This window comes from Ambystoma mexicanum, chromosome 1q, assembly GCF_040938575.1.
Source record: "Ambystoma mexicanum isolate Mex_15411 chromosome 1q, UKY_AmexF1_1, whole genome shotgun sequence".
Taxonomy (NCBI): Eukaryota; Metazoa; Chordata; class Amphibia; order Caudata; family Ambystomatidae; genus Ambystoma; species Ambystoma mexicanum.
In genome coordinates this window covers 69,224,545-69,247,544 of record NC_090922.1, presented here as the reverse complement: position 1 = coordinate 69,247,544, position 23,000 = coordinate 69,224,545, and the positions used below count along the sequence as shown (strand labels likewise).

Here is a 23,000-nt window from a genome sequence, read left to right as displayed (position 1 = left end):
TTGGTATTGCTAGAAAAAAACTTGTTGCTAGAATTGGTGAATCTTGAACGGGCTCAGACCTCAGTGGCATGGCATCCCCGCATATGTAGACAATTGACATATTTGGTACACAGGGACGTATGGAGAGTTCCAGAGGGAGGAGATATGAGATGTAGTTCAGTTCTAAGAGAGGAATGGAACGCTTTAGTAATAAAGAATCATATCTTCTCCCTACTGAAATGTTCTGGGCATGCCTCCAGTGGACGGCAAGAAATTTATAACAACGAAATAGCCATCTCCAACGTGAGAAAAATGGCAGTCTACGAAAGTTGTTGAGACTAAACTTGAATACGTTTTCTTATATAGTTTGCAAACAGAAAGTGCGTCTAAAGTATAGGAATCTGATTAAAGCAATAAACTATAAGATTAGTCTCAACGAAAACTAACGGATAATGTGAGTACTGATGAAGAATGATGCTCGTTGTTTATGGTCCATCCTAAATGGTAAAAACTTAGTTGAGGACCATGCCTTAGGCTCCTCAATATCCGTTGAATCTTGGAAGAGTTACATTGGAGCAAAATTCAAACTGCCTACTGGGTTCCACAACCTCAAGTCTGAGATTTTGACACATCATTATGCTGACAATATGACTTTTTCAATGGAGGATATAGTTGATACCATCAAAAGCTTGAAGGCCCCTAAAGCAGCGAGGGGGCCTTCTTATATACTTAGGGATGATTCGGTTTTTTGGGCTGCCATCCTATACACCAAATTTACATACATTCTGGCAACACATTCTATTCCCAAATCGTGGCTTAACGCGATTATAGTTCCTATATTTAAAAAAGGTGACCCGAAAGATCCTTCGAACTTTAGGCCGATCACCTTATTGGATGCATCGGCTAAAGTTTTTGCGCTCTTGCTACTAACAAGTGCAAAACTTTGTTTCAAATAACATATACTCAAAATTTCAATCCGGTTTTAGGAACAATATAGGAACCTCCCTCAATGCAATTTTAATATCTCAGATATTTGCTAAATCTAAAAAAAACTAACATGGGGCGATATATATTGCAGCCCTTGATCTTTCTAGTGGTTTTGACTCTGTGATTAGGGAAGTGTTATGGGCCAAACTCCTCCATCTTGGTTTTCCAAAAAGGCTGATACAACTAATTGCTATGCTTCACAATAATACAACCTTTCAAGTAAGAGTAAACAAAGAAGGGACTCTCACACCACCCATTGTAACAGAATCAGGTGTAAAACAAGGCTGCAACTTGGCAGCCACATTGTTTAACCTGTATCTCTGTGACATGGACAAGCTGTGGAATGGTCTGTGCTCGTTTCCGGCAAAACTTGGGAGTCTCAAGATACACTGGCTATGCTTTGCTGATGATATTGTTCTGTTTGACAGTACCACACAGGGCCTACAGAACAAGTTAAATATCTTTTTCGATTATGCCACGCAACACAATCTGGTGGTTAACCCAAAAAAAGTCCCAAATTATCATTTCCCACAATATTAAAAAGATTAAATCTTATTTTTGGAATATTGCAGGAATAAGATTAGAATAATCAAACACTATCAGATATTTAGGTTATCCTCTGGCGGATGTAAACTCTTACAAATACTGGGAGGGGTATTTGAAAACTAAAGCACATCCCCTGGCTTCAATGATGAAGGTTATATATGGGAAATGTAAATTTTCGATGTTACCTCTCATTGAATTTTATTTATTAAAGGTGGAACCTATTATCCTTTTCAGTTTGGATATGTGTTTGTTGAATGTAGAGCTAATACTGAATAGGATTCAGGGGAATTTGTGGAAACGGACATTGGGTTTGGCTGCTTCGGTTCAAAACACAATTTTCCCACACGAATTGGGACTGTAGTCTTTAGCAGCCAGGTAGACCTGGCGACAACTTTGCAGATATGCAGAAATACCGATGCCTCCGAGAGGCTCACTCTTTCAGGACCTCAATGTGTTACTGATGGGTGGTTCCTACATTCTTTGGAACTATTCAGAAAGAAAATGGATAAAACTTTGGAAACTATTGATGTTTCCATTGAAGAGCTTAAAATTGGAGTGTTTAGAAAAAAACGTAAATTTTTTGAATGGGATTGGTCAATGACCTTGGATGCAAACAAAGAATATTGTACATGTATGGAATAAGCATTGAGATCACGAAAGAGGGGGTCTCGTTCTTTATACATCATTAAATGTCCATGTAACAGAGTGAGAAACATCTATATGAGATTTAAGCTAAATCAGTTTCCTACATTGGAGCGCATGCAGAGGTGGGACCAAGTCATTTCCTTAAACGGTGACCCGAGCTGCCGATTTTCCCGTCCACTATTTAAAATTGAGGTTGTACTGATAAAGAAAAATGAGTTTACCTCTGGTTCAAGCTCACTCAGAGTAACGGATGCTTTACTTTGGGTATGAATTAGATGCAACAAGAGAATTGTTTTAAGTAACTTGTTAATCACTAGCCACTGGTTTGTTGCTATAGAAAGTTAATTGCAAACTATTGAGGACTAGAAGAGATGTGTAAACACTGATAGTACTTTAGGCATCTAGGAATAAATATTACTATTAGTGGAATTTTATTTGTTAAGTCATGTAAACAAATTTATATTGTAAAAGTTTATAATTTATATGTAAACTACAAATAATTTTTAAATAAAAATTAAATAAATAAGGGAAGCATTTCATCTGGATGTGAATAGTAAAATAAGAACCTTTTGATATGTGTTTCCTTCCATTACTCTTTTCTCCTAAATAATGATGCAGTTTAAGAAATCTCTATTGTGCTGCAAAATTCTGGTCACTTCTCATGTTGGACTTGTTGTGGCTATCGGTAGCCCCCCACCCCCTTGGGCCATCTTGAGGAGACTTCTCTCAAGCACAGATCTGATCTTTAATCACTGCCATCAGTCTCTGGCTTGGCCACCCAGTTCTCAAAGCAAGTCTTTCCTCTAAATCTTTATAGAGTGCTCTAAAAGAATGCAGTATAAGAACAAGTGTCTCTGATTATGTTCAAGGAGCAATATCAAAGAAAATGAAGCCCTTAAAGTGCTCAAATACTCCCTTTGGGATCCTGTCATTTGTTTCCTATCTGATTCTGCATTCCATGTCGAATCCTGCAAATCCTACTTTGTATCCAGTGCTGACTACAGAGCAGAAAAGCAATGTTTTTCATTAAAGAACTGTTAATCATTGTTTAACAAGCTTCTACCTTTGTTACATTCTGTAATAAAGCCTCATTACGTTTGGGGCTGAATCCAGTTCTCTGTTTTGGCCAGTAAGCCTTTGTAGTCCATGGCTGCCAGTTGAAACGGGTGCCTTGGAATACTATTTTCCCTGGCTAGGGGATGGGAAGGAGGTGTAAGTCAGTCTCTGGCTTTTCCCTCCTGTGAGCCTTACAAAGTTTTGTCAAATTTCTTGATTAATCGGGAGATCATTTTGTTCTCTGTTTCCTACAGCCTCATCAGAGGAAGAGTGAACCTTACACTATTTAGATGTCCCTGGAGCTTTCAAATGTTACTGGATTACTAGATAGACAGGCTATTTGGGTTGTATGGCAGCTATGTTCCTGCTTTTCAGGCAACCAAAGATACCAGGGCTCATTGATTAGATTCCTGCATTCTGGAGCGTTGCACAAAAGTGTGGAATTCTCATCTATCATGGATCCATGCTAATGCTGCGAGGAGTCTTGCTACTTCTGTAGTTTTGCAGCACAGTCTGACGGACAGTCATTGTCTCTACTCCTTCCTTGTTTTGTAGGAAAGCCTGAAGCTAACATAGATGATGGCTTCAGGCAAGGCACTCAGTTTCCTTAAATTCCCCAGAAGACAATCTAATGTGACAATGGGCAATATTCCAGTGGGTCCAAAAGAGCACTGCTATTCTAGGCGTGACGGTTGTAGACTCTATTGCTTCTCTGCTAGGTTTGCTCTTTGGAAATCGCATACATCTGTAGTGTACTGGTAGTCTTTAGTACCCGTTGATGCAGTAAGTAACTTGGATTTGGCTTATGTGCCAGCCTATGAATTTGTGGTATTGTTGGGATGGAAATGAGCCTATACCAGGCACTTTAAGTTGAGGGCAAATCCCCAAGAAATCGTTTAGTGCGAAAGGGGGAGAAGACTGTGCTATGAAACTCGCCACGGCATTAGTATAATATAGCACGAAGTGTAGATATATAAACATAGTGTCTGTGCATAGAGAGGAACACGATTTTGTAGTTATGATAGATGCACAGTTTTGCATCGCCGCGTGGCATAATTTTGGCTCCATAGAAAAACTTGACTAGACCCAGATTATTCTTATGAGATGAGCCCTCACAGCCAGTCCTCACAGAAGCTTCCCCTTGTCCCTCCATTGTTGCAATTACTCAGTATCGCTGGGAGGAATGTGCCCTGCAAGTCTGTGAGACAACACCAGGCTCCTTGCCGTGCTTATTCATCATAGCCGAACTGTCATCAGACCTCTAACCCCCACCCAACCTACCCAGAGCCATGGCCCACACCCCTGCGTTCTAAAATAAGTGAACGACCCAAGTCCAAATCGTAGACCTAATGGCCATAAAAGATCTAAGCATAAGCTACTATTTCACCTCGTCCCAGAAGTACATCCTTTGTAAAATGAGGTACAGGGAGGAATAAATTGGGTGCTAGAGGAGCAGTATCAACAAAGCTCAGAATGCGTGGGTCAGTGTGACTGTATTTCTTCCTCCCTTCCCCCTGATCCCAGCCCCAAGCCTCCTAGGTGCACGCCACAGGGATGTAGTAGCTGGCTTAACATTGTATAACAGTTTTGAAGTTGTAATTTATGAGAGACCTGACCTTCACTTAATGGAGAGATGAACCCAGCTGACCCACGTGGGACCTGACGGGTGGCAGAAATACGAGCCAATTGTAGCCTGGCATCCCATATGGAGCAGGCCCATGTATATAGTCCTACCAATCGACTGTGCAGATTTCTACTATATATGATGATGTCATCAGTGAAGCGAAATACCTTTTGAAAGTGCTGCTCATGTAGATTTTGGCAGAATGTTCTCGAGCAGCAGAGTCCTTTGCTGATATTTTGTATTCTGTACAATTAAACCTTGTTACCCTTGCAAACCATCTCTTGGCCTATGTCCCTAGAGGGTTGCATTCATTCTGGCGTGAGTGTAAACAGGGACTTGCCTTCAGCATGAAGATCTAAATTATCCACATTACTAAACAAGCATTGGCAGAACCAATGGTTTGGGCTTTTGTTTGGGTATGTGATAGGCATTTTCTAGGCCCTGATATAATGTTACTACCTGGCCATAGGATTCCAACAGATGGAAAATTGTGTGCTTACCGGAACCTATGACAGCAATTCTTAGCAAATGCCCATCAATTACCCATACATAAGCCCAAACTGTTGGCTTTGTAAATGCTGGTTTTTAATCCGAGTTCAGTGCATGGAACAGATAATCAAGTTGCTAAAGCACACTTGCCTCAGGCATGTTTATTTCACCAGTAGCCATTTACAGAAGTAATTAAGCCATCAACTCTCAACCGTCTCCTAAGAAAAAAGCACTAGCAGGCTAAAGTTTGATGTTTCTGATCGGTAGAACGAACTCCGAGATCCTAGGAGGATGTGTTTTGGGTGGAGAGGGGCAGGTAGTGGGTGGGAGTGACCATAGGGATTAGAATGGCCAGGGGCATTCAATGGGTAGGTAAATGACTACACACCCACAACCTGTCCTTCCTACCAGGCCATCTTTCTACCCATACTCCAATGCCATAATTTCGGCTTATGGGTGGTGCTCAAGTGCCATCTAATAGCCCAACTAAAAGGTTGCCACCCTTTCTATGAGTAAATGTCTGTTTGTTTGGAGTCCATCATTCCTGCGTTCTCCTACTTAGACAGTCGCTAGTTTCAGCATCAAACTCTGGTGGTAAGCTTTGTTACTTTATCTGCCACGTTTTGAGATGCGATCTAGATCCTAGTGATGATCGAAAGTGTGCATTTTTTCTTTGCCGCAGTTAACTGAAATGGTGCCCTAAAGTTGACCAATTTTACGAAATAAACTTGCTCTTGCAAAATGTAATCCGTGTATATGCATCAAATAAAGTCAGCAAATTGGGGTTTGCAGTTTTCAAAACTAATAAAAAACCATCAAGTTGACGGTTTCTGCAGATTTTCTTAAAAGCTTGCTGAAAAAATATGCAACAAAGGTTTTCTGCATTTTTTCCACGATAATGAATTGAATACTCAAGCTAATAATTGTATACTGTAAACTTGAATGTTCCATTTGCTTTGCTGCCAAAAAAACAATTTGATGCACAATTCTTTCAGCAAACTACCCAGAGTTTTTCACATATTTTGCTGATCCTGCAGATTGATTGGTTGCTGTATTTTCTTTCATAAAACTAAGCGAAAGCTCTTTAGTAGTTTTATCCTCAGTTTGCTGATGAGAAATCCCATAGATCTCCGATACACACAACAGAGAATCGCCTTCAGTCTTTGCTGGACACCTCTCACTTCATCTGTGTTGGTCCTGTGACAAACGTCTGACCTTCTGGGGCGGGGGTCATAAAAAAAATAACTTGATACGGAACTCTTCCCTCACTTACCGGCTGTGTGTTCTGGGCCTGATACCTGGCTTTGTATGTATTTCTTGATTGGCCAATAAATGGCTAAACGGAGCTTTAGTGCTGGCCAAAAAAACACATTCTCAAAAATTGAAACTCTAGCTCTCTGGCTCATTATATAGAGACTTGGATATCAGAGCGTGTGCTTCTTTCTGCGAGGGAAAACGTCATGTTCCCAAGAAAAGAACTTCAGTAAGATTGCCAACTCGTGTGGGCTGCCTTTAAAGGTAAATAGATCTGCCTCTCTTCTATTTTCATCACACCTTTATGTTCAATCCGTTCTCCATCCCGTTTGTATCCGCATTGTGTTAATGTGACGTGGGGGATACATCCAGTCTTTCTAATTGTTTGGTAGTCATGGTAATTACTATGTTACACTGGTTCCCATGTTACTATCCACATTAAGAATACCAATAAAACATTTGCAGAAAAGAGAAAATACCATTATATTACTTATTTGCAGGATTTATTTTACGCCATTTGGTTAGAGGCGTGGAAAACAAATTCCTAAAGTATGAATTTCACCAAATTAGGCTGGCAGAATGTAACTTTTGCATACCATTGGATACTATTCTCAAGATAGGAAGCCAAGCCACTCCCGTTTAGCACACCACCTATCTGTAGTTTACTAAGGGGTAATCCACCAATCCTGCCCGTCTCACCAGGGTTGGGCCTGTCCACGCCTGAGGAGTGTCTTCTAACTGGTCGCTTGCCTCCCCAGGTCGCCGTGTCAGGAGATACTTCTGTGGCTATTGGAGAAGTTGGAGCGTCCAGCAGCTGTGGCGACATTGAAGCAGCTGGCAGGGCTGGCCAGCACCTTGCCCTCCCTCGACCCTCGCTGCCGCTTTGCAGCTGCCAGTGAAGGTGGTGCAATCTTCAAAGTGAAGGAGGCTGTCAGGTAAGTCCCCTTTAACCTACATGGCTCTAATTATAGCGGAGCTGGGTGTCTCGGCCTATCACTCCACGCCTTGCCTTCTGTTGGTTTCAAAGTCTGCCATTGATGATGCATGTTGCAGAGGTAGCCTGGCATGCGGTGGACTCTGCCCACAGTGGAGTTAGCAACAAGTACGTACTGTTTTATTGTGGTTAGTGTAAAGTAGATATGAAGTTCTTCAGGCAGGTGGCATTGCATAAAACATTTTTTTACAGGGAGGGAGAGGACTCCTGCAACCCTGTTAAATTACTTGTGAGTGTACACATGTATGTGTAAATTATTCTAGTAGAACTCAATACAATGTGATGTGGATTAACTTATTATAGAAACGATGCAATAATGCATTTCAAGCACAGTGGCTAATGCAATGTGACAACCGCTCATAGTTTTTAAAGGTACCCTTTGTCGGTACAATCGGGATTTTCGCATTCCCCAGTAATGCAGATAATATCCGGTTTTGCATGCCCAATAAGTTATTGACAGTTCCTCAATGCTTTTAGTAGGTGCTGCCAGCTGCCCCATGCCCAATGAATGGCATTGCCAGATACTAATGACATATTTCTGCAGATTATAGTTTCCCAGCGGCACCAATACCTTCCACTCGTTCAGTTTACCTGTATGTTCCATTTCCAGATGTTGAATAACTGTATTGTCAGCTTCTCATGACCAATACACTACGTTGCCACTTTCTTGTGACCAGAAACATTACTGCCAACTTCAGATGTGGAGTATCTTTTCTCTCAGCCTCAAAAGCACTGTTAAAAGCACAGGATTCTGCCAAGTTGGGGTCAACCAGAGCTCGAGGCACCATTCTTGCATATCCATCTCTGCCTGCTTCCCACTCTCTCTGCCCATCTATTTGTTGCCTTTCCCTGCTGCCATCCTCTCCACAACATCTCTTCTATTCTACCTGTGCCCGGCATGTCTCCCTACTGAGCTTTCACCGTCTCCAGGTTATACAAAATGGAGCGCTAAGAGTTGTTAAATGCCTCGCGAAAAGAGATCATGTGTCAGAGGCAAGAAGAAGTCTCCACTGGCTTCCCATTCAGGCTAGGGTTTCCTTTAGGCTGCTCCTGATTACCCATAAATGTGTGCAGGGACAAATGCCCGTGTACCTGAAAGAAGTCATCACCCGAAAGCAGAGCACAAGAGCTCTTAGATCAGATGACTCCAATCTTCTTATCACCCCCAGTTGAAAGACCAAGAAGGCTAGGGATGCCGCCTTTGCATCAGCTCCTCCACAAGCATGGAATACTCTATTGCCTTCCATGAGAGTTATTGCATATACAGAGGTCTTAAAAAAAAGCTGAGAGCAGTCCTTTTTTCCTAACCTCTCCCCGATTCACAATCATGTTTCACCTGTTCTTTGGAGCCTCCTTTTGACCTGCTATTTGGTCTGCTTTTGCAGCCTGCTTTGTCTAGTTCGATGTTTGTTTGTTAAGTGCCCTTAAGCCTTTGGGTACCTAGTGTGGTATATAAGTTTCAAAACATAAACATATATGTTGCTTTAGATAGCGCTGTCCATAAATGCCCCAATAGTCTGCTCCTTAGTCCTCCTCATCGCTACCTCTCCTGTTCTCACGTTCACCTTTGCCGGTTTCACTCACTTCCAGCATCTCATTTCTCTTTCTCTTGAGTCCATTTACCACATTTCTGGTGCCCCGGGCCCCCTTCCAGCCCTTAGTTTTCTTCTCGTCTCAACCTCTGAGTTGAACTGTGTCCCCCATGTGACCAATCAAGCGAATTTGTCCCTTATCCCCGGGGGAGGGAAAGGGGAGGGCCCTGTGAGGCTAGGAAGGTGAGCCCGCTTCGAAATACCCTCTCTAGAGGTAGAGGCAAGTGGGACCTTACCGGGAGAGACTCACCCTTTGGGGACAAAGACTCCCGTTCCCGTGAGGGACTCCATCAAGTTGGATATACTAGAGCCTAGATGGGATGTCTTAAAACAGGAGAAAAAATGAACTGTCAAAACTGGGACAAAGAAACTCAGAAAGTATACCGTTATCTTAGAAGAAAAGATGTCTCTTTAAATCAAAAGATCCACACTACTGGGGCAAGTACGTTAAGACATAGTTGCAGAGAAAGAGACGCGAGAACAGAGAGGATCGTGTACGTAAGCCGGGGTAGGACCCATGCTGCAAATCCACATGCGGCAAATCACCATGTGAAGCTAAGAGCAGGGATGGCATTAGAGTCCACTCTGCTTTTTCTAACTAGATTAGTAAGGTAGGTGGGACTTGGATAGTAGTGGAACGCTGCTCTCCAGTGTCCCGGCTTTGCCTTTTTCGCTTGCACCTCCTTGGCCCACGGTCCGAGTCAGAGCAGTCGGGTGGGCTAAGGGGTGGGGAAGAGTGCAAGGACGCGTCTATACTCTGTGCCCGACTTCGAAAGAGTTGCGTGTAGTGCCAGAACGCTGCAACTGTGATCCGTTTTGTGCAGGGGTTTGAGGGCAACATGTCGGTGGCAGGAGTCAATGGGTGTTTGATGATCCCACCTGACAATGGTATTGTGATATCTGGTAGTGCGAGGGAGTACCTAGCTTTTTGCCAAATATGTGGCGATGTTGGGAGACCTGACCCTTTTGTATGAAGTACTTGGCAATGAGTTGAGTACTTGGAGGCCTAAGGGCATTTTTATGCAATGTAGTAAATACCTGGCCTATTGATGTAATTAATTTCGTAGTATTCAAGTATTTGGTCTTTTGATAATACTTAACTATGCCATGAGGACCTGTGCTTTTATTGGAAATGGTGCAAGTGCCTATGCGTCACAAAAGCCAACACGTTTGGCTTTGTATTTGCTTGTTCGTTTAGCTTTCCTTTTTCACATTCTTGCCTTACTCCCTTTTCTTGTGCTTCATCCATTCTTTGACTGTTTTATGTTTGTCCTGTTTGATGTTTGTTTGTTCCATTCTTTTTCATTTTATTCCATACTATTATTTTTCTTTTTCTTTATCTCCCCTTTTTCACTCTTTACTTTGTGCAGTTTTTTCTCACACTCCCTTTGCTGTGTTTCTTTTCCAGTGTCCCTTTGACTTTATTTTCATATACTTTATCTCTTTGCTGCAATATATAATTAGTTTCCCTTCTTACTTTGTCTAACATGATCTCTCGGTATGTTTTTCTTTCCCAATGTTCTTGCTTTCACCCTTCATCGTAACATGTTTCTCCCATTGCCCTCATCCTTGTTTTATCGCAGAGCCTCCTTTTTTGCACCATTTTCTCTCACACACACCGCTCGCCCGCCCCCAACCTCTCGCCAACCTCTTCCAACTTATTGCCTGGCCATCATACCCACACAATCACCTCTCAAAATCTTTTACTTGTACCCATCTCTTTCATCACCCTCTTTCTAACCCTCCTGCACAAATCATTCTCTCTTCCTCTGCTTTCTCACAAGAGCTGAACTTTTTTTCTCACACTCTACTCTCCCTGCCTCCATTTTGGCCACCCCAACTTTCACACACAACCTGCTCTTTTTCTCTCACACCCTCTGCTGTTTGTGCACTTTACAGATGCACCTCTGCTCGTTTATTGTGCTCTAGCATTTGCACACGCACAAGATGCGCTGGAACTTTATTTGTAACATCTCGTTTCCAAGCATGCTTATTCTCACATAAATGCAGCCAGATCCTCAACCGTACCTCACAAGTACCTCATCTTGCCATTCTCACTCCCAGTCTCTTGCGCCTTACATATTTACCTCCGTTCTCCATACCCAACGCTCCCCCTCTCTCGCCAAGCTTACTTTTCCCTCTAACATTTCTAACTCTCTCTCTCCCTAGGTCTCTCCCCCTATCTTACCTTCCTTTCTTTCTGCTCTTGCTCTCTCTTGCCTTACCTTCTTGATTTTTCTCCAGTGTCCATGTGTTTTGCTTTTCTGATACTTGTAATGACTGTCTGAACCACTTACACTATCACACAAACCAAAATGTTCTTGGACCCACGAAGGCAATAATACACACATAGACCACCTATTAGGAAATAATTGGCTCTTTACAGGCTGTTTATTCACAAACATAAATATACAGCTGGATATTGGAATAAATGCAATCAGTTATACATAAACACACAAGCAGGAATGATTATACAAGGATCTACATCACAGTTGGTGTAGATGCAGAAGAAAACTTCATCTCAGCCACAACACTACCCAGTCCCAAGGCAGTTGGGCAGAGAGATTACAAGTGCTAACAGGGTCTGGAGTGGAGCGTCCTCCCTCTCAGCGAGACTTCATCACCCGGAGTTCCAATTCTGTCTACCATCAGGATACCTCTCCTCTTACGGGGTAAAACATCCCTGCCCCTCCTAGGTTGCCAGCCATCCCCAGCTGAAGGACACACAGCAAGCATGAAAGGCACAGAGTGGAAAAATCCAGTCAGTGGTGGAAAAACCCAGTTTGTCTCCCGCGCGCTCATTCCCAGCACCCCTTATCAATGCACCTGCACAACTCAGACTCCCTTTTCAGCTTGTCCTTGCGCAAACGATACAACTATCCTTCATAGTGAGCTCATCTGTTTCATAATATAATCTTGCAACCACTGCAGAACTCATGTCTGCCTTATAACTGAGCCCACAGAAAGGTAGACTTTCATTGCGTTTTGGAAGTGAATGTCCAAAATGGCCATGCACCGGCGCCATGTTTTTAGCTCATTTTCGCACACACATTATACTATGGCATCTCCCATCCATTCTCTCTTTCTCTGTTACAGACCACTGCTTTCCCATTCGTCTCCACCTGGCTGTGTATATATTTTGTGCCATCTCTTCTACAGCGTTCTGTCGCTGTTTTCTTGATCTTCTTAAACTGCTCTGTTTCATTCTGTTAGTTTGATGTCCCTCTTTATTGCCTTCTTTAAGTTTTCCTTTCCTCTTTGTTTCATTTGTCTTCCATTTCCTAACGCACTTTATTTTGCCTATGGTCTTTTTCATCGCCATTTTTCTTTTCAATTCATGTTTTCTCTTGCTTTACATTTTTTTCATCCTTTCCCCTGTCCACCCAATCCCTCTCATGTTCTTTCATTCTCCCTATTTCCTTCCTCTATCTCTAACCTCTGCTCATTCTGCTGATAATCATCTCTCCACATCTCCCTGCTCATGTTTTCTCTGCCTCTGGCCTTCCTTATTTTGCCATTTCTTTTTTTTCCTCCCATTTCAAATTTCAGTTGTCCTTGTCTGGCTGCTAAGCTCTACCTCCGCTCCACCCATTCCTCAGCCTTGGTACAGCTGTCTTTCTCTAGGGTGGTATCTCCCCGGAACTACGTTCTGGGAAGTGCCTACCTCATGATAGCGCTGTGTGTAAAATGTGGACCCCATGCCTCCCTCCCAGTTGCCAGCAGTGAGAAGGAGGGGACAGAGATTTGCAAGGTTTGGGCAGTGAAAACTGGTGCACAACTATATTCAAAGGAAGAGAAAAAACAAGGCTGGTGCCGGGTATGTACTGTGTGCGCTGCAGCAGAATGCCATGTACTTCTGGGTGCCTTGGGCTCTTGACAATCGACAACACTGAGTTGCAGTATCCTAGGCAGCCAGATATGTCATGATTGCACATAGCTGCCCAGCACTTTCACACCTGGGACATCTGGCCTGGTATATACTTGATAACCATATTCTTTGATCAGTCCTTTAGACAGTTGCTAACCTGTATGTGACACAACTACAGTGGGGGTTCATCTGCTTATTTAAACACCCTCGCAGCCCCAAGTACCTATCAAACATCTAAGTTCATTCTAAGGGATTGTCGAGAGGTCTTGTATTAGGTGTATAGAGTCTCCCGATGGAAAACTATTGATGAAGAATGCAGACATTTGTGTTTTCAGTCATTGTATGCATCATTGTATGAGGAAGACCATTTTCCGGGACAATATGAGTTGGGTGTTTTTTCTTTTTTTTTACAAGATTGAAATTCCAGTTCTATCTGCTGAAGGAAGAGCTGCAATTGATGCAGTGACTGACGTTGCCGAGGTCTTGCCTGCCATTAAACAACTTAATACTGGGAAGTCGCTGGGACTTGTGGGTTTGACATCAGAATTTTATAAATGTTTGGCTACCCAGTTGGCACCTTTCTTGTGTGATCTGTTTAACAATTCGTTGATGTCTGGGTTGATGTGCCAGACAATGACAGAGGCTTTGACCATGTTGATTCCAAAGCCGGGTAAAGACCACAGACACTGTGGTAATTACAGGCAGGTTTCACTTCTTAATGTAGATGTTTAACTTTTTACTAAAATATTGGTGAATAGACTGAGTGGTTATACGGCAGGGTTGATTGATGACTCTAAGGTGGGTTTTATGTCGGGTAGATATGGTTATGATATTATTAGGACGGTTCTGGATGTATTCAGTCTTCGAAGTTAACGAAAGGAAGTAGTGGAACTAGGTTCCCTGCTGGTCTGCCCCACCTCTCACAAATCCCATTGCCATGCACATTCCCACGCGCAACTCAAACCCCCAAGCCAACATGCCTGCTGTTGAAGGGAATGTTCAGTGCAGTGCACTGGAGTGCAAGTTTTAACTTCTTCCTACACTTTTATTTTCAAACTGAACCTTTCCAGAATTATTTATTTTTAAAATAAAAAAAAAGCAGAGGAGCACCGCTCCCAACCACACCCGCACACTTCAACCACTGGATGTATTGGGGGTTCATAGTAATGTGATGTCGGGTTCTGTGTTGGTCTTTTTTGATGCAGAGAAGGCATTTGATTGGGTGAATTGGAGAATTTTGCAATATACATTACAGAAGATAGGGTTTGGTCCGATGGTTTTGAGGGCTCGACTGGATAAAACAGAAATATTCCCTCTTTCAGCCGCTTGTGCTAGGGGGATTCTTTCATCATGTAATTGTAGATGGTCTGCTGTCGGAGTGAGTTAGCTAGAGGTATATATTATCTGTGACCTGAAGCAAATCATTGAATTTAATGCGAGCAAGGTGGTGGAGAACGTTTTGATTGATGTTAGAAAGTGGGAGAGATTGACTTTGAGTGTTTGGGCTAAAAAGAATTCTATTAAAATGTTTCTGTTGCCAAAGGTTTTGTATATCATGCAGTCGCTTCCATTGCCATTCTCTACATCGTTGTTGCAGAGAATTGATAGTCTTTCAGAACTTCTTGTGGGGCGTTGGTATGCGTCCAAATATTCTTTGATTCTTTTTTATTGCCTCGCATTAAGGAGGGGCACTTTGGCTACCCAGATCTTGTGAAGCACCACAAAGGATTTCCAGTTAAAACAGCGGCCCATTATTTTATGTTGAACAGTGTTACTCAGCCACTCTGGTTGACATTGGAGAGCAATGTATGCGGGCCATATAGTCTGGATAATTTGTATTCAATGGAAAAGTTTCTGGGTATGAAAATGAAATTGCAGTCTGTGGTTGCTACCCGAGCGGCTCTGGTGGCGTGGTTCATGGAGAATTGTCTTTTTCTGTGGCTACATTATGATGCATCACTGTGGCACAATCCGGCGCTCCAGATTGAAAATAGAAGTTTGCATTGTCCTAGCTGGATTGTGAGAGGTGTCTCGATGGTGGGTGATATTCTGAAAGAGGGTAGGAATTCCAGTTGGGGAAAAGGGAGCTGGGCTGTTAAATGGAAATGCTGACTCAGAGACTTGGTATGTTGGGTACTGCGTTGGAATTCTAGGCCAGGACTCTTCAAAGTATTTGATCTGCCGGCAAGCATGGTATCTTCTTACATTGCTATGATGCATATGGAACAATCTTACCTGGAATCTTGGGGCGGTTTGAGATGAGCTTGATCGGATGATTTAAATTTTGTAATTTTGCCGCAGTAATGGGATCATTTACTCAGAATTGCCTTTAGGACCAAGATGGATATGAATTTGAGACCGATACGACAGAAAATTGGTGCGGATATGTGGTATAGTTCTGTTGAAGATGAATTGTGTTGGGGTGGAGACAGGGTAACCCTGTTGCGTATGCTTTGGGACTGCTCGAGGGTACGTGGATTCTGGAAGAAGGTTTTGGATAGAGGGGACATGGTTCTGAATATTAAGTTTCATAGGACGCCTTCACAAGTGATCTTGCTGTTGTCATGTTGGGGGAGATGTGTGGTTGCGAGGGATTTTGAAGAATGGATCAGTAAAGCTCTGGTTGTTGAATGAAGCTGATATTGAGGGCTTGGAAGGTTAGAAAAAAGCCTTGTGTGGAAGACTGGTTGGTGGAGCTGCAGGTTCTACCAAGCTGTGAGAAAGTGTTGATGTTGAATAAGAATCGGCAGGATTTATATCTTGTAATATGCACTCTGTTTAATAATAATAATAATAATACTTTATATGGGTGATTTTTCTTTATTATTTTACAGCAAGGATATTTGGTGGTCACTTATTAAGGAGTAGCTTGGTGTTGTATTGTAGATGTTTGTGTGTGTTCATGTTTGTGTTGTGTTTTGCCTATAGGTGGATTCTGTGTGTTAGTTAAATTGTATGATATTTGAATTGTGTTGTTGTAAATTCATTATTTCGTAATTGTTCTAAATATAGTTGGGTTTCTACATGCTTTTATGGATATTATGACTTACTGTATTCTAGTTGTTTGCTCTTTGTCCTTGACTGTTGATTGTTTGAGTATACTGGATGGATAAATTGTTATAAATAAAAAAAAAAATCTAAGTTCTTTGAGGACAATGATGAAATGGAATTGCAATGTGAGCCCCATTCTTAAACCATATTTCGAGGGGATTGGGTCCTCCGACGTATTCCATATCTATGACAGTAATCACCACAGCTGTGCTGCTTCGGAAAATCTTTCTGCGTCCTACGTCGATGACATCGATACGCTGTCCTCGAGGGCCTCCGTCCTATAAGTAGGACGCACGCCGCCCGTAGCCTCAGTTCTGTTTTTCCACGAACGTGTTCGCTTCTGAAATCTAGGCGCGCCTCGATTCTACTGGAACGTAACTATTGAGGGACTTTTCTGCAACCTGATATAGATTGGATTGAGAAGTATTAGAGGTCTTGATTTTCATGAATATTTAGATCCTTCGTCGCATTTAAGTAAGCTGCTACGAAGACTTCGAGCCCCTCCACTCCGTTTGTTAAGACTGATTCTGTTTTGGGTGGGCTTACAAATAACAATGCGCCGTGCAATAAAGAAATGAAAAGATATTTTCAATAGAAAGAGTGTATTCCTTTTATTTTGATTTTAAAGCCTTTGTGGATGACACGTGTTTCGGCAGAAATTGCCTTTTTCAAATCCAGGCTAGATTGACATGACACAAAAAAGAAAAAGAGAAAAAAGTACACAATGAAAAATAAAAAGTAAATAAAATAGGAGCACACAATCATTAATTTTCAAAAACGTGTATAACAACAAGAGAACATAGAAATAAGATGTCAGCATTTGTGTCAAAAAAAGAAATAGCCTGTACTGTAAATACACCCACTGGGCTTGACGGTGTCAGGAAAAGGAGCAATGCTGGACTCCCCCCTCCCCTAATCCTTCCTGTTAACCCACAAGGCCCTCAAGACCATACCTCTGACTGCCACAAGCCTGTGGCGGATCCTTTGGCTGTTCCCATCTTGAATTCAACGCTGGACTCAGTCTGCCGTGGACTTGCAAAATCATTAGCCACAGGGCTGGGGATTTTGCCTCCGGAGAGCCTGGAAGGAGGCACCCAACCTTCTGATGCCACCTCAGAGCCCCCCACTGTGGTCCCTGATCCTCCACTGACTCCTGGTACACTGGCCGTTCACCACATAGGCACCGAAGTCCCTTCCCACATGGATATAGAGGTTGGCGTGCCTGGTGTTACAAATTCTGCTCTCACGGTTTTGGGGGCCTTGGGCTCTTCAAGTTGTGTTTGGAGGGAGGAATTCCCCTCTATCAGCCCTGGGGGAAACTCCTTTCTCTGTATGTCCCATCATCCACCACGCCGGGCAGCAGAGCCCAGCCCCGCCCGGCAAACTGATGATATCTGCTCCCTGGGGAGGTGCAAGTGTAACTCTGTGCTCACTGAGGTGCTGGCCGAACTGACAGCTATTAAGAACCTACTCCTGGCCATAGCAAATAATCGGGGGGAAGGAGGCAAAAGGGCACAGGAGGATGCTGTCACTTCTCACCAAATGGCCAAAGGTCCACTAAACCCCCTCCCGGGACACCCTCAGGATCAGGACTCCATGAACTTGCCCTCAGATATGTATGCCCCGTCTTACTGTAGGGCTCACAACATACCGTCCTCTACACCAGCTACTGTGGATAATACAAACAAGCCCCAGAACTGTATTACCGCGTTTCCTGACAAGCCATTGCTTTCCTCAATTGTGAAGCAAGATTCACTACTCCCTCTAGTAGACCAAGATTCAACCACTTCAGGCCAACACATGTGGCACCACAAAGGGAACATATCAGGGTCACACTCTAGGGGTGGGCTCGCTCCAGTAACAATCTTTTTGCACAGGGTACCAAAACTCCAAGAGTCTAAGCCTGAACCCAGAGACGCTTTACTGAATAAGTGCCTGCATTGGTTGCGCTCGGTGAGAGGTTGTACGTTTGTCACCAGAGAATCTATGGTGGATGCTCTAGAATCTGTGACAAGGGCTCGAACTCCCACGATATGGTGAAGTTGTTCCTTTGGGATCGCAGAGTGGCCAAGGGGATCTTGGAAAGAACTAGGCGGGTGGATGGGGTAACACAGGGTGGGATCTCGTCAAGTTCCCGTCCTCCACAAACTGTTGCTGGTTGCTGGGGTTATCCCTCAGTTAAAACCCCTCTTACAGGCCCGAACCTAATTCCTATGAGCCAATGAGGAAGGGGGTTAATTGTAAGTGACAATGGGCCTCATTCCGAGTATGGCGGTAAGGGATAGCGGCCACCGGTAACGAGACCGGTGGCGGTAATCCCGTACCGCCATACTCCGAGTTCCCTCTGCGCCCTCGCCTTTAACGCCTGCTTTGAGCAGGTGCTAAAGTCGAGGGCGCAAAGGGGCCTGCAAGCCAATAACGGTGACCGTAATGAACGGTCACCGTTATTTGCATCTTCCCCATTCCCATTGAGCCCTATGGGGGCTCATTTGGGAATGGGGAAGAGCCTTGGTGAATGGGGAATTACCGCCCCGCCAACCTTGGAATGGGGCGGTGATTCCGCCATCCACCAAGGCGCTGCCGTTCCGGGTACGGCGTCAACCAAGGCGTTAATAGCGCCATTGGTTAGCGCCGTACTCGGAATGAGGCCCAATGAATTTTTTGGTAGCGTGTAATCCCGATTTGGGCTAGTCATTTATACTTGTTTTTTTTTTCCTTTGTTTTTCTTTTGATACTTTGATGAAATTTGTCTTTGTATGTTTAGCTAATGTATATGTCATTAATGGCCTTTTGGCCGAATAAAGTTATTGATGATGAATAATAATGCAGTCCTAGTGGAGGCTTGTCAAAATAAAAGTCCCTATACTAAATAAAACTATTACCAATCCTTAACCTTAAGGCTAATTTACAAATACTGTGGGATAATGTTCATGAACAAGAAAGAAGTATCCACAAAATGATATTTCGGGATGTTTGGGCCGTTGGCCTCCCTTCCCCACGTTTTCAGCACAGGGTGAAGCCGTTCACTCGAGCAAAGCACACACTCTGGGTTCTTCGACACGAGGATAAAGTTCTGTTGCCCGCAACAGGGCCTTCTGTGCCAAAGTCTCTCTTCTCATCAAAGTCTCTTGATTCAGAGGGACTGATGTGCAAAAATTAAGATACACAGTTCCTTTCGTCTCACAAGCATTCAACTCAGTGGTTCACCCTGGATCCCCCGCAGCGGTGCTCAGATCCTTGTTATTTTAAGATAGTTACTGCGGATCACCCTCTTCCGGGCTCAGATCCCTGTTATTACAAAGTTCAAAGAATATTTGTTTTCTCAGGTGACTCGCGGTTCACCCCGGATCCCCTTCACCCGGGTTCAAATCCTTCCCTTTTCCAATTAGTCTCCCTCAGCCCTGCTCGGACCAATTTGTATTTCACTGTGGTTTATCTAAGACTTTTAAATGTGCACAGGATTTGGCTTGACCCTTTGCAGGACCACTTTGATACAAACTTCCGTTTCACAATTAATTTGAATACCTAACAGATACCTTTGAATGAACACCCACATGGTGCCGGACCACTCTGTATACAGTATTTCACTTGGGCTCCAAAAGTTAATTCACTACTCTGGTTTCCAATTATATTCACGTCACTCATAACATGCACTTCACACACTGTCCTCTTTGGATTTCTTCATACAATGTTGCCGCTTACAACCTTGGTTCAAACACAAGCTGCATTGTTGTAGGCGCCAAGGACAGTAGCACAGTGGCAATAGCTCTTCCCCCGCCTTGGTTGTCGACGAGGGAGAGCCCCGGGTACCTTCTATGCACATTATAGGTTTGTTCAGCTTTAGTTCCCGGTCTTGGGCGTCTAAGTTTCCAAGGTTCGCAAAAGTAACAGTCTTTAAAGGTCAAGGGCACTTCCCGTCTTTCTCCTAGTATTAAGCTGCCATCTTAGAACTGCTGTTTCCTTGTGTGCTTTTTCTCGCTCAGTGTGCTTTCTTCCTCTGCCTTTTATCCGTGTGGGGAAGTGTGATGGATGTCAGTTGTGTGTATGTGTGTAAGTGTGTAATGATCAGTAATTGCATGACCTTGCCTGTCCATGGTACCGGACATGTCAGGTATACGACTCTGGTGTTAGTCTGTTGTCGCTCACGGTGAACTGTCTGTGAGAAAGTATTTGTGTCGGAAAAGGGGGTGGGGGGATTGACTTCCTAGTTATCCTACCTGGTAGGATGGGGAATAGGTGTTACACGGAAGGGGATACTGTCTCGCCATCAGGTGTTCCACTTCCACCCCCCGAAGACCCCTCATCCAGGTGATCCCTCCCAGGAACTGGATCCAAAAGTGATGGCCATGTCCTGGCCACCTGGATGACAGATCCCCGGCACTAGCAGGTGAGACACCTTCAGGTTTCTAACACCACTCACCTGAAATATGTTTTCCCCCTACTCAATCATAACACCATCCTCACAGAAAGCACCATCTTCCTTGTCTTGTCAACAGTCCTCGGTCTTTGGCTCTGTCGTATGTCAGTCATACAGTCACTAGGGAACAGCTATTCTCTTGCAGTATTTCAGGGGGCATTTTAACTCCACCTAGTCCCCCAACCAAGGAACTGCTGGCATGAGATCACACAAGGACCTACTGATTTAAAAGCGTAACCCCTTAAATAAATCCCAGGCACCCATTAAATCCACATTTACTAGCCAGCTAAAAGGGACAACTGCATTCTGAGGCTACTAAATGGCATGGGCTTACACATTTATCAACACAACATCACAGCAACCATGCATTTCCCTCTCATCCTGACTAATTCAACCCCTCCACTCTTTCAGAACCGCCAGAGCACTTGGATACCATATTGATTGGCAGTGTGCTCTATAAATCCTAATAACATACCATAAAGCACAGGTAAATGTGAGGTAGCAGACTGAAACTGTACCAAAAGGGCTGGACTTGTTACATATTGGCATATTGTCAGTTTGACTGTCCATCAGAATTGGTCTCATTTTTGTTATTTCGGTGTATTGGGAAGGTCTATTTCACTTTGTCTCTCAACCCCTCTTTCTTCTCTCCCTTGCCCTGCTCTCTCTCCCTTGCCCCGCTCTCTCTCCCTTGGTTGGTTCACAGGGGATTGTAGAAGTTTCAGGTGTATCGCCTGGATGCCTATGGGCTTTGGCGCGGTATAAGCACAATAACATAACATAACATCACATCTCAGCAAATTAGAGTGCCCCGAAAGATTCTGGCAGCAACGAGGGCAAGCAACTTGTTTAAAAGTGTAACCCTTGTGATCTTAACACATAGTGCCCCAGAGCTCTAGTAGAGCCTGCGAGCAAAGCTATCATGGGCGTTGACCACATTTAATCACCTGTTTTTAGTTCAGGAACATTATATCCTGTCACCACAACCTTTTTGGAAGTACAAGTGCCTCCTCCATGGCTTGTGGTTCAACACCACCATCACCAGCCCCCATAAACAAGCAACACCCTTAATCTGCACCATAGGTCCTACATATGATGTCAAAAAAAGTTCATGCTCATACACTATCACCATATTAAACATAATGCTAGTCACAAACGTCGGTCACTTCAGCGTTTTGGTACATTTTTCCTCCTTTCTTTGTGATTTGCAAGAAACAAGGTCCTAGTATGTGGGTGCGTATTGTCCATCAGTTCATTAAACTATCTATTCCATTGTTTGCTTCCTTTTCCATCTTTACAGAGTAGAAAGAGGACCATGCAGAACGGGGAGCTTGTTTTTCCAGTAAGCATTTGTTTTCTAATGAGGTATTGTCGCAGAATTTCGAAAAGGACATGCTGAATGCGCGTTTACTGCGCATTCGGCAGATACAAAAACAATTATTCCCATTTTACCGATTTAGGGGAGCAGGGTTGTCACCTGCTCCAGGTGTTTGGTAAAAATGGGATTCAGGGTTGGCAGGGGTGTCCCATGCTTCCATTACATGGCTTGCGGGAGACAGTAACTTTTTTTTTTAAAAAGTTGACCCTTCAGCGGTAGTTCCCACCCACATTGGGAATAGGGAACTGATGTTTCAGGGCGAAGTGGGGAGACGAGGCACGGGAAAGAAGTGTGCCGAGGAAAGGTAAGTAGGAGTAAATGGATAGGGGGATGCAGGAAAAAGTGATTTATGTGATTTTGGTCCACGCAGTGATCACATCTAATTATGGGTCCTACCCATTTCGTGAATTTTCATAATCTCACCCACTATATATTGGAAGTTGTCACAGCTCAGGGACGAACAGACTACTCAACCCAAGGATATGTTCAACTTTTACCTTTGAGGAACTAAAATAGCCACTAGGGATTAGGTTTGGCTGGGGGGATTTAGATTGTGAAACCCTAAATAGATTTTCGGTGTAGGGCAGTTCTTTCCACTCTACCCTACTTCAGATCTGCCTCCTTAGTGGCAAACAGTCGCTCGTTCTCTGGGATATACAGACACCCGCACTTCTTTCTTGCCTGTCGCCGAGTGTTTATTGGCTTGGCTGTGGTCGCGGTCATCCGTATTGTTGGGTTTGGTCAACCTGGACTTCTACCCGGTACCTCCACCTGGCACCCTCAGGTTTTCCGACCGGGTCGGTTGTCGGACAGTTGTACAGATAAGATCACATGTTTTCTCAGGCTTCCCCTGCCTGTGGTAATAAGCAGTCTTTTCTGACATACCTTGAATATTTTAGCTCGCAACCCTAGTTCTCTCCACTACTGTTTAATCTCATGGAAACTGGTACTCACCCCCTACCGCCCTTTCCCACTGCTGTCTCACCTGCTACTTGTCTCCTCTGTCCTCCCTCTTCTCCTTGCTGCTCTTCTTTGTTTTCCCTCTTTCTCCTGCTTACTGCTTCGACTCCTTTCTCTTTCCTACTTCCTCTGCCTCACTTTCTCCATTCCTAATTCTGTT

At 43.7% G+C, this 23,000-nt stretch overlaps 1 protein-coding gene across 2 annotated transcripts in view; it reads left to right on the top strand.

Annotated features, from left to right (window-relative positions):
• Positions 1-23,000, top strand: part of TANGO6 (transport and golgi organization 6 homolog) — a 1,470,654-nt gene that overhangs the window by 481,143 nt on the left and 966,511 nt on the right. For both annotated transcript variants that reach the window (XM_069635546.1, XM_069635547.1), the window contains one exon: positions 7,339-7,515. In XM_069635546.1, coding sequence (XP_069491647.1) covers positions 7,339-7,515 — 177 coding nt within the window. The remainder of the gene's footprint in view (positions 1-7,338; positions 7,516-23,000) is intronic.